Raw genomic sequence first — 13051 nt, 5'->3', positions numbered from 1 at the left:
TCTGGTCTGCGTAACATCTGGTCTGCGTAACATCTGGTCTGCGTAACATCTGGTCTGCGTAACATCTGGTCTGCGTAACATCTGGTCTGCGTAACATCTGGTCTGCGTAACATCTGATCTGCGTAACATCTGGTCTGCGTAACATCTGGTCTGCGTAACATCTGGTCTGCGTAACATCTGATCTGCGTAACATCTGGTCTGCGTAACATCTGGTCTGCGTAACATCTGGTCTGCGTAACATCTGGTCTGCGTAACATCTGGTCTGCGTAACATCTGGTCTGCGTAACATCGGATCTGCGTAACATCTGGTCTGCGTAACATTTGATTTGCGTAACATTTGGTCTGCGTAACATCTGATCAGTTTAACATCTGGTCTGCTTAACATCTGGTCTGCGTAACATCTGGTCTGCGTAACATCTGGTCTGCGTAACATCGGATCTGCGTAACATCTGGTCTGCGTAACATCTGGTCTGCGTAACATCTGGTCTGCGTAACATCTGGTCTGCGTAACATCTGGTCTGCGTAACATCTGGTCTGCGTAACATCGGATCTGCGTAACATCTGGTCTGCGTAACATCTGGTCTGCGTAACATCGGATCTGCGTAACATCGGATCTGCGTAACATCTGGTCTGCGTAACATCTGGTCTGCGTAACATCTGGTCTGCGTAACATCTGGTCTGCGTAGCATCTGATCTGCGTAACATCTGATCTGCGTAACATTTGGTCTGCGTAACATCTGATCTGCGTAACATCTGGTCTGCGTAACATTTGATTTGCGTAACATTTGGTCTGCGTAACATCTGGTCTGCGTAGCATCTGATCTGCTTAACAACTGATCTGCTTAGCAGTGGTTTCCAGTACAGTTGGTTGGATTCCAATAGATTCATCTTATTTCCCTCCTTCAGAAAACAAAGGTACATATCCGGACAATAAATATCCTCTCACCCAGCTGAGGTGATGAATCGCGGTCTCTGTAGCTCCACACTCTGGACCAGCAGTCTGGGTTCAAAGGTCCTGATCTCCACATAGCGAGGCAGGACAGCTATGATGTAGGGGGGCTGGTGTTCTGAGGAGAGAAGCAGCATTACATCACTACAACAGCTTGTGGCAGACTGATTAAAAACACACACTGGCCTGGCCCAGAACCAGAGAGAGAGAGAGGGAAAAGCTATGACGTAGGGGGGCTGGTGTTTTCTTAAAACAGAGAGACAGAAGAATCTAACTGAAGAATCCATAGAATCAAACTACTTCTGGGGACACTGGAACGTACTAAATAAACAACAACACGAAGAGTTATCTATCCAAAATGGAGATGTATGGATAAACCACTTCTTCAATCTTATTGGCCCCTTATTGGCCCCAAAGAACAAACAGCAAAAACATTTACATGATCAATTACAAATCTTAGAATCAGCTATTAAAGACTACCAGAACCCACTGGATTCTCCAATTACATTGAATGAACTACAGGACAAAATACACAACCCTTAAACCTAAAAAGTCCCGTGGTATTGAAGGTATCCTCAATGAAATTATAAAATATACAGACCACACATTCCAATTGGCTACAAATTCCATTTGGCTATACTTAAACTCTTTAACATCGTCCTTAGCTCTGGCATCTTCCCCAATATTTGGAACCAAGGACTGATCACCCCAATCCACAAAAGCGGAGACAAATTTGACCCTAATAACTACCGTGGGATATGCGTCAACAGCAACCTTGGGAAAATCCTCTGCATTATCATTAACAGCAGACTTCTACATTTCCCCAGTGAAAACAATGTACTGAGCAAATGTCAAATTGGCTTTTTACCAAATTACCATATGACCTTAAATGTCTTACGATCTGAAATGGTCCACCCACACAGACAGCGTGGTAAAGAAGGCGCAACAGCGCCTCTTCAACCTCAGGAAGCTGAAGAAATGAGTCTTGGCCCCTAAGACCCTCACAAACTTTTAGATGCACAATTGAGAGCATCCGGTCAGGCTGTATCACCGCCTGGTACGGCAACTGCACCGCCCGCAACCGTAAGGCTCTCCAGAGGGTGGTGCGGTCTGCCCAATGCATCACCGGGGGCAAACTACCTGCCCTCCGGGACACCTACACCACCCGATGTCACAGGAAGGCCAAAAAGATCATCAAGGACAACAACCACCCGAGCCACTGCCTGTTCACCCCGCTATCATCCAGAAGGCGAGGTCAGTACAGGTGCATCAAAGCTGAGACCGAGAGACTGAAAAACAGCTTCTATCTCAAGGCCATCAGACCGTTAAAAAGCCATCACTACCCGGTTATTCAACCCTGCACCTTAGAGGCTGCTGCCCTATGTACATAGACATGGAATCACTGGTCACTTTAATAATGTTATTCAACCCTGCACCTTAGAGGCTGCTGCCCTATGTACATAGACATGGAATCACTGGCCACTTTAATAATGTTATTCAACCCTGCACCTTAGAGGCTGCTGCCCTATGTACATAGACATGGAATCACTGGTCACTTTAATAATGTTATTCAACCCTGCACCTTAGAGGCTGCTGCCCTATGTACATAGACATGGAATCACTGGTCACTTTAATAATGTTATTCAACCCTGCACCTTAGAGGCTGCTGCCCTATGTACATAGACATGGAATCACTGGCCACTTTAATAATGTTATTCAACCCTGCACCTTAGAGGCTGCTGCCCTATGTACATAGACATGGAATCACTGGCCACTTTAATAATGTTATTCAACCCTGCACCTTAGAGGCTGCTGCCCTATGTACATAGACATGGAATCACTGGCCACTTTAATAATGGAACACTAGTCACTTTAATAATGTTTACATACTGCTTTACTCATCTCATATGTATATACTGTATTCTATTCTACTGTATTCTATTCTACTGTATTCTATTCTACTGTATTTTAGTCAATGCCACTCCGACATTGCTCATCCTAATATTTATATATTTCTTAATTCCATGAATTTACTTTTAAAATGTCTGTATTGTTATGAGAAAAATAAGAAACATAAGCATTTTGCTACACAAACGATAACATAATAATAAGGTACATTTGATAGAACAGACACATCATTCAGAAGTTATTCAGACCGTTCACTTCTTCTGCATTTTGTTACATTACAATCTAAAATGGACTCAATAAAACATTTGTCATCCATCTACACACAATACCACATAATGACAAAGAGAAAATAGTATTTATTTTTATTTATTTTTTTAATGTTTTTTATGTTTGCAAAATTGTAACTAATACAAAAAAACAGAAATACCTTATTTACATCAGTATTCAGACCTTTTGCTATGAGACTCGAAATTGAGCTCAGGTGCATCCTGTTTCCATTGATCCTCCTTGAGATGTTTCTACAACTTGATTGGAGTCCACCTGTGGTAAATTCAATTGATTGGACATGATTTGGAAAGCCACACACCTGTCTATTTAAGATCCCACAGTTGACAGTGCATGTCAGAGCAAAAACCAAGCCATGAGGTCAAAGGAATTGTCCGTAGAACACCGAGACAGGATTGTGTCGAGGCACAGATCTGGGGAAGGGTACCAAAACATTTCTGCATCATTGAAGGTCCCCAAGAACACAGTGGCCTCCATCATTCTTAAATGGAAGAAGTTTGGAACCACCAAGACTCTTCCTAGAGCTGGCCACCCGGCCAAACTGAGCAATCGAGGGAGAATGGCCTTGGTAAGGGACCAAGAACCTGATGGTCACTCTTGACAGAGCTCCAGTGTACCTCTGTGGAGATGGGAGAAACTTCCAGAAGGACAACCAACTCTGCAGCACTCCACCAATCAGGCCTTTATGGTAGAGTGGCCAGACGGAAGCCACTCCTCAGTAAAAGGCACATGATAGCCCGCTTGGAGTTTGCCAAAAGGCACCAAAAGGACTCTCAGACCATGAGAAACAAGATTCTCTGGTCTGATGAAACCAAGATTGAACTCTTTGGCCTGAATACCAAGCGTTACGTCTGGAGGAAACTTGGCACCATCCCTACGGGTGAAGCATGCTGGTGTCAGCATCATGCTGTGGGGATGTTTTTCAGCGGCAGGGACTGGGAGACTAGTCAAGATCGAGGGAAATATGAACAGAGCAAAGTACAGAGAGATCCTTGATGAAAACCTGTTCCAGAGCGCTCAGGACCTCAGCCTGGGGCGAAGGTTCCCCTTCTAACAGCACAACGACCCTAAGCACACAGCCAAGACAAAGCAGGAGTGGCTTCCGGACAAGTCTCTGAATGTCCTTGAGTGGCCCAGTCAGAGCCTGGACTTGAACCCGATCGAACATCTCTGGAGAGACCTGAAAATAGCTGTGCAGCGACGCTCCCCATCCAACCTGACAGAGCTTGAGAGGATCTGCAGAGAAGAATGGGAGAAACTCCCCAAATACAGGTGTGCAGAGCTTGCAGCGTCATACCCAAGAAGACTGGAGGCTGTAATCGCTGACAAAGGTGCTTCAACAAAGTACTGAGTAAAGGGTCTGAATACTAATGTAAAATGTGATTTCATTTATTTTTTTGTGCAAAAAATAAAAATAAAACTTTTCGCTTTGTCATTATGGGATATTCTATGTAGATTGATGAGAACAATATTTTTTATCTATTTTAGAATAAGGCTGTAACGTAACAAAATGTGAAAAAAGTCAAGGGGTCTGAATATTTATTGTATATACTGTATGTATACATTTTTCAACCCCGGTGAGCCCTTGCATTAATCCAGCCTTGATCAACATACAATAAAACACATTAAACTACTATTAAGAAACCTGGTATTATACAAGAAAAACAAAACAATCATTAAAAAATAAAAACACATTCCTCAGTAAAAAGGTCATCCTAACAACCGTCTGAAATGCCCTAGAATGCATCGTAGATCATTCAACACCAAAAAAACCTAAAAGCAGATCAACTCAGTGTAGATGGGTCTGCAGAGTTAGCTCATTAAGCCTGAAGTTTATGCAAGAGGGCTTTATAAACAAAAAAGAGTGTAATGCATCGATGTACAGTCCCTTCATTAAGTATTCACACCCCTTGACTTTTTTCCCCATTTTGTTGTGTTACAAAGTGAGATTAAAATAGATTTTTCTTTTTAAATGTGTCAACGATCTACACAAAATACTCTAAAGTTCTGTCAAGTCGGTTGTTGATCATTGCTAGAAAGCCATTATCAAGTTGTCATGACGTTGGCCTGTTAGGGGAGGTTTATGACCCCCATGAATGGAGAGTCTGGTAACATCAATAGGTGAGTAACTGAACCATATTTCGGTAATCCGACCAGTTGAAAATATGGTACCTAATGAATATGATGTCAGATCAGTTGGCGTCTGAGACATTATTACTGATGATAGGACGACATAAACTGTATCTTGGAAAGTCTACACATTCTAGTTATCAGATTCACATGGAATTGTTGTGCAATTTAAATGTTTAAATATGAAACTATTTGTGAAAAGATGAAATGTAATTTTTAGCTTCTTAATGAGAGAACGGTTTGTCATAAGAACACCACTCTGCTCACTCAGAGGCCCCGCCCAAGTGAATGGGTTGTAAACTATGAAACAAGCCCTTCTTTCACCACTATATAAACCCGTTGACGAAAATTCAACATCCTGTTCCGAGGACGACGGTCCTATGTTAAAAGGGCTCAGATAATAACCTAACGAAATTAGCATCACGTTCAATGTGAAGATGACGATCGACACGGCGAAAGGATGCATTTCGACTATACCAGCCAGAATATAGCATGAGCTTAAAAGTATGGCAACTTGATATGAACTTTCAACTCTTATTCACTCCAGAAGTGATACCTCCTAGCCGTTGAGTTAGCAGCCGCCGCTGTAAACGTGGGCTAGGAAAGAACGGACGACGTATGCAGTCTAACACACACAACAATACTAAAACGTATCGAGTTTACCACCAGACATTCTTCAAAAGGACAACCTGGCCTTCCATCTACGACCAACCGATCGAAGCGCAGCTCAGAGTAAATATTTATTGCATTTTCAAATGGCCGGTTATTTAGAATGCATAAAATACTGTACGATACTTTACGATAGCATAGCTGCCTACGGCCCGATTGAGGAACAAAAAGGGTTTTGTGTCTCTGCCTTCCCACTCTTTCACTCAAACCCAACCCCCTCTCTTTGTGTAACCAGCCGTCATATCTGTTCCGTCCGCTAGGGACGTTTTCCTTTATGACATAATTTGGAATCAATGTATGATCCATTCTGTGTAGATGATTTTCTGTGTGATTATTTAGGTATTTAGTAAATAAATAATTAAAGCAAATGTTGTATTGCTGATTCAACTTGTTAGCCAGGGTTTGTGAGGATAACCAAGAATTTACAACTTTCAGATGAGACTGAAATAAGGTGACAATTAATATTGACTGCTATTGATGTAAAATATTACTAGGTCTTTGAGTTTATTCGGAAGATAACAGCTCTATTAACATTATTTCATGGTGCCCCAACTTTCTAGTTAATTACATTTACCTGAATAGCTTAATCAGGTAATATTAATTACAGAGAAATTATTTTATAGAATAGCATGCCATATCACTTAAATCTGGCATAGCCAAAGACACGACAAAGTCTTGCCATAGATTTAAGCCGATTTAAGTCAAAACTGTAACAAGGCCACTCAGGAACATTCAACGATGTCTTGGCAAGCAACTCCAATGTAGATGTGGCCTTGTGTTTTCGGTTATTGTCCTAATGAAAGGTGAATTTGTCTCCCAGTGTCTGTTGAAAAGCAGACTGAACCAGGTTTTCCTCAAGGATTTTGCCTGTGCTTAGCTCTATTCCGTTTATTTATTTTTTAATAATTTAACTCCCTTTCCGATGACAAGCATACCCATAACACACTTCAGTGTTTGCTCCAAACACAACGATGTGTATTCAGGACAAAAAGTAAATTGCTTTGCCACATGTTTTTCCTCTTGTTGCAAACAGATTGCATGTTGTGGAATATTGTTTATTCTGTACAGGCTTCCTTCTTTTCACTCTGTCATTTAGGTTAGTATTGTACAGTTTTCTCCTATCACAGACATTAAAATCTGTAACTGTTTTAAAGTCACCATTTGGCCTCATGGTGAAATCCCTGAGCTGTTCCCTTCCTGACTAAAGATGTTTCATTTATAAATTTAGAACATTTATTACTAACAAAATTCCACTTTAACATTATGGGGTATTGTGTGTAGGCCTCAATTTAATCCATTTTAAATTCAGGCTTTAACAACAAAATGTGAAGAAAGTCAAGGGGTGTGAATACCTTCTGAAGGCACTGCACCAAAAACTTCCAAACACACGTCTAAGTCGGGACAACATGAGGTGTCTGGCTGTGTAGAGACTGGAGAGACTGGAGACCTGGAGGCTAGCAGGGCAGGGAGGAAATCTTGGTGGCGCCAGCTATCTACAGCCATAGAATGTCATATTAGAACGGCCTGGGACGCGGCTGAGCCGAGGAGGAGGACGGGGCTGAGCCGAGGAGGAGGATGGGGCTGAGCCGAGGAGGAGGACGGGCTGAGCCGAGGAGGAGGACGGGGCTGAGCCGAGGAGGAGGACGGGGCTGAGCCGAGGAGGAGGACGGGCCTGAGCCGAGGAGGAGGACGGGCCTGAGCCGAGGAGGAGGACGGGGCTGAGCTGAGGAGGAGGATGGGGCTGAGCCGAGGAGGAGGACGGGGCTGAGCCGAGGAGGAGGACGGGGCTGAGCCGAGGAAGAGGACGGGGCTGAGCCGAGGAAGAGGATGGGGCTGAGCCGAGGAAGTGGGGGCAGACTGTCTGAACCCAGGGGGAGATCCAAGGTCTTAGAATAAGCATTAATAGCAAATATCAGACAGATTATCATACTGTACTCTGTGTGTGTGTGTGTGTGTGTGTGCGTGTGTGCGTGTGTGCGTGTGTGTGTGCGTGTGTGTGTGCGTGTGTAGAGCATGACAGTGCGTGTGTGGATATAGAGATGTGTGGACATAACGCTTGGCCGAGTCTCTTCCTGTCCTGCCTCCTGCCAAAACCACACGATCGGTCGGCTCAATGTAAATGAGGAAATTGCTGTTTGAATTGAAACCTCAGTAGCTTGGAGCCTTCATTTCCCCTGTCAGACTGTTACTTCTGCATTCCAATGATACAGACAGAAGACAATGAGTCTTTAAAAACAAAACGACTTCATTTGCATCTTTGTCTCAACAGGCCTTTAGAAAAGCGGACATGCTCAGGGCAAAATAGACAGCTCCACATTATGTTCCCCAGGTCACCTGTACTCAAACTGACAACACAGCACGTGGTGGGTTGTCCTCTGTCGCTCAGTTGGTCGAGTTTGGTCCTTGCAATGGCAGGATAGCGGGTTCGATTCCCTGGACAACCCATATGTAACATGTAATATGAAACATGTCATATGTAACATGTAACATGTAATATGAAACATGTCATATGTAACATGTAACATGTAATATGAAACATGTAACATGTAACATGTAATATGAAACATGAAACATGTAATATGAAACATGTAATATGAAACATGAAACATGTAACATGAAACATGTAACATGTAATATGAAACATGTAATATGTAACATGAAACATGAAACATGGAACATGTATGTACGGTTAACTAAGTCAGGATAAAAGCATCTGCTAAATGGAATATATTTATTATATATTAACTGTAAGATATTAAATGACACTGAGGACAAGAGAAAAAAATAATAAAACATTGTTTAAGGAAAATATTGATTGTGGATGAGAGAGCTAACAAGAAGTCCCTGTCTAAAATACAAACCCCTCAAAACCCATTTCCACTTCCATAGGAACAGCAAACCAGAATCAGACTGCCCCCGCTGGAGGACAGGGGTATTACAACCAAACTGTTATCAACAGCCCCCGCTGGAGGACAGGGGTATTACAACCAAACTGTTATCAACAGCCCCCGCTGGAGGACAGGGGTATTACAACCAAACTGTTATCAACAGCCCTGCTGGAGGACAGGGGTATTACAACCAAACTGTTATCAACAGCCCTGCTGGAGGACAGGAGTATTACAACCAAACTGTTATCAACAGCCCTGCTGGAGGACAGGGGTATTACAACCAAACTGTTATCAACAGCCCCCGCTGGAGGACAGGGGTATTACAACCAAACTGTTATCAACAGCCCCCGCTGGAGGACAGGAGTATTACAACCAAACTGTTATCAACAGCCCCCGCTGGAGGACAGGGGTATTACAACCAAACTGTTATCAACAGCCCTGCTGGAGGACAGGGGTATTACAACCAAACTGTTATCAACAGCCCTGCTGGAGGACAGGGGTATTACAACCAAACTGTTATCAACAGCCCCCGCTGGAGGACAGGGGTATTACAACCAAACTGTTATCAACAGCCCCCGCTGGAGGACAGGGGTATTACAACCAAACTGTTATCAACAGCCCCCGCTGGAGGACAGGGGTATTACAACCAAACTGTTATCAACAGCCCTGCTGGAGGACAGGGGTATTACAACCAAACTGTTATCAACAGCCCTGCTGGAGGACAGGGGTATTACAACCAAACTGTTATCAACAGCCCTGCTGGAGGACAGGGGTATTACAACCAAACTGTTATCAACAGCCCTGCTGGAGGACAGGGGTATTACAACCAAACTGTTATCAACAGCCCCCGCTGGAGGACAGGGGTATTACAACCAAACTGTTATCAACAGCCCCCGCTGGAGGACAGGAGTATTACAACCAAACTGTTATCAACAGCCCCCGCTGGAGGACAGGGGTATTACAACCAAACTGTTATCAACAGCCCTGCTGGAGGACAGGGGTATTACAACCAAACTGTTATCAACAGCCCCCGCTGGAGGACAGGGGTATTACAACCAAACTGTTATCAACAGCCCCCGCTGGAGGACAGGGGTATTACAACCAAACTGTTATCAACAGCCCCCGCTGGAGGACAGGGGTATTACAACCAAACTGTTATCAACAGCCCTGCTGGAGGACAGGGGTATTACAACCAAACTGTTATCAACAGCCCCCGCTGGAGGACAGGGGTATTACAACCAAACTGTTATCAACAGCCCCCGCTGGAGGACAGGGGTATTACAACCAAACTGTTATCAACAGCCCCCGCTGGAGGACAGGGGTATTACATCTAAACTGTTATCAACAGCCCCCGCTGGAGGACAGGGGTATTACAACCAAACTGTTATCAACAGCCCCGCTGGAGGACAGGGGTATTACAACCAAACTGTTATCAACAGCCCTGCTGGAGGACAGGGGTATTACAACCAAACTGTTATCAACAGCCCTGCTGGAGGACAGGGGTATTACAACCAAACTGTTATCAACAGCCCTGCTGGAGGACAGGGGTATTACAACCAAACTGTTATCAACAGCCCTGCTGGAGGACAGGGGTATTACAACCAAACTGTTATCAACAGCCCTGCTGGAGGACAGGGGTATTACAACCAAACTGTTATCAACAGCCCTGCTGGAGGACAGGGGTATTACAACCAAACTGTTATCAACAGCCCTGCTGGAGGACAGGGGTATTACAACCAAACTGTTATCAACAGCCCCCGCTGGAGGACAGGGGTATTACAACCAAACTGTTATCAACAGCCCTGCTGGAGGACAGGGGTATTACAACCAAACTGTTATCAACAGCCCCGCTGGAGGACAGGGGTATTACAACCAAACTGTTATCAACAGCCCTGCTGGAGGACAGGGGTATTACAACCAAACTGTTATCAACAGCCCCGCTGGAGGACAGGGGTATTACAACCAAACTGTTATCAACAGCCCTGCTGGAGGACAGGGGTATTACAACCAAACTGTTATCAACAGCCCCGCTGGAGGACAGGGGTATTACAACCAAACTGTTATCAACAGCCCTGCTGGAGGACAGGGGTATTACATCTAAACTGTTATCAACAGCCCCGCTGGAGGACAGGGGTATTACAACCAAACTGTTATCAACAGCCCCGCTGGAGGACAGGAGTATTACAACCAAACTGTTATCAACAGCCCTGCTGGAGGACAGGGGTATTACAACCAAACTGTTATCAACAGCCCCTGCTGGAGGACAGGGGTATTACAACCAAACTGTTATCAACAGCCCTGCTGGAGGACAGGGGTATTACAACCAAACTGTTATCAACAGTCCTGCTGGAGGACAGGGGTATTACAACCAAACTGTTATCAACAGCCCCCTGCTGGAGGACAGGGGTATTACAACCAAACTGTTATCAACAGCCCTGCTGGAGGACAGGGGTATTACAACCAAACTGTTATCAACAGCCCTGCTGGAGGACAGGAGTATTACAACCAAACTGTTATCAACAGCCCCGCTGGAGGACAGGGGTATTACAACCAAACTGTTATCAACAGCCCTGCTGGAGGACAGGGGTATTACAACCAAACTGTTATCAACAGCCCTGCTGGAGGACAGGGGTATTACAACCAAACTGTTATCAACAGCCCTGCTGGAGGACAGGGGTATTACATCTAAACTGTTATCAACAGCCCTGCTGGAGGACAGGGGTATTACAACCAAACTGTTATCAACAGCCCCCGCTGGAGGACAGGGGTATTACAACCAAACTGTTATCAACAGCCCTGCTGGAGGACAGGGGTATTACAACCAAACTGTTATCAACAGCCCTGCTGGAGGACAGGGGTATTACAACCAAACTTATCAACAGCCCTGCTGGAGGACAGGGGTATTACAACCAAACTGTTATCAACAGCCCCCGCTGGAGGACAGGGGTATTACAACCAAACTGTTATCAACAGCCCTGCTGGAGGACAGGAGTATTACAACCAAACTCTTATGGCTCGAGATACTATCAAGTTAAATTCACCAGGGCCATACTTGCAAACATAAGCAATCATTTAAATATAAACAGTTTCTTTGGCTTGATAATGCGTATCAGCCAATTAAAAATCATTGATTTACTTGCACGTGACAGAACTCTAAATTGTAGCTGGTCCCCAATAGATAAAATGGTACACATTAGCCCTATGCTAGCCTCACTAGGTGACAGTCATTATATCCTGGAACAAGTTCTGCATCAGCCAATTAAAATCATTGACGTAGTTGGACCCGTTCCAACAGCACGTTCATGGAAGTGTCCTTAACATCACTCAGTCCTACAGATGTTCATGGAAGTGTCCTTAACATCACTCAGTCCTACAGTTGATCATGGAAGTGTCCTTAACATCACTCAGTCCTACAGTTGTTCATGGAAGTGTCCTTAACATCACTCAGTCCTACAGTTGTTCATGGAAGCCTCCTTAACATCACTCAGTCCTTCAGTTGTTTATGGAAGTGTCCTTAACATCACTCAGTCCAACAGTTGTTTATGGAAGTGTCCTTAACATCACTCAGTCCAACAGATGTTTATGGAAGTGTCCTTAACATCACTCAGTCCTACAGTTGATCATGGAAGTGTCCTTAACATCACTCAGTCCAACAGATGTTCATGGAAGTGTCCTTAACATCACTCAGTCCTACAGTTGATCATGGAAGTGTCCTTAACATCACTCAGTCCTACAGATGTTCATGGAAGTGTCCTTAACATCACTCAGTCCTACAGATGTTCATGGAAGTGTCCTTAACATCACTCAGTCCTACAGTTGTTTATGGAAGTGTCCTTAACATCACTCAGTCCTACAGTTGTTTATGGAAGTGTCCTTAACATCACTCAGTCCTACAGTTGATCATGGAAGTGTCCTTAACATCACTCAGTCCTACAGTTGATCATGGAAGTGTCCTTAACATCACTCAGTCCTACAGTTGTTCATGGAAGCCTCCTTAACATCACTCAGTCCAACAGTTGTTCATGGAAGTGTCCTTAACATCACTCAGTCCTACAGTTGATCATGGAAGTGTCCTTAACATCACTCAGTCCTACAGTTGTTTATGGAAACCTCCTTAACATCACTCAGTCCTACAGTTGATCATGGAAGTGTCCTTAACATCACTCAGTCCTACAGTTGTTCATGGAAGTGTCCTTAACATCACTGTCCTACAGTTGATCAT

The 13051-nt window shown here is 44.1% G+C and overlaps 1 protein-coding gene across 1 annotated transcript in view; it reads right to left on the bottom strand.

The window, feature by feature from the left end:
• Window positions 1–13051, bottom strand: part of vps39 (VPS39 subunit of HOPS complex) — a gene marked incomplete at its 5' end in the record, with an annotated part of 60812 nt that overhangs the window by 30816 nt on the left and 16945 nt on the right. The window contains one exon of the mRNA XM_038983048.1: window positions 947–1067. Within this exon, the coding sequence (XP_038838976.1) occupies window positions 947–1067 (121 nt within the window). The remainder of the gene's footprint in view (window positions 1–946; window positions 1068–13051) is intronic.

This window comes from Salvelinus namaycush, unplaced genomic scaffold, assembly GCF_016432855.1.
Source record: "Salvelinus namaycush isolate Seneca unplaced genomic scaffold, SaNama_1.0 Scaffold1411, whole genome shotgun sequence".
Lineage (NCBI taxonomy): Eukaryota > Metazoa > Chordata > Actinopteri > Salmoniformes > Salmonidae > Salvelinus > Salvelinus namaycush.
Note: the sequence above shows the minus strand (reverse complement) of the source record. Positions and strands in the feature narration are given on the sequence as shown.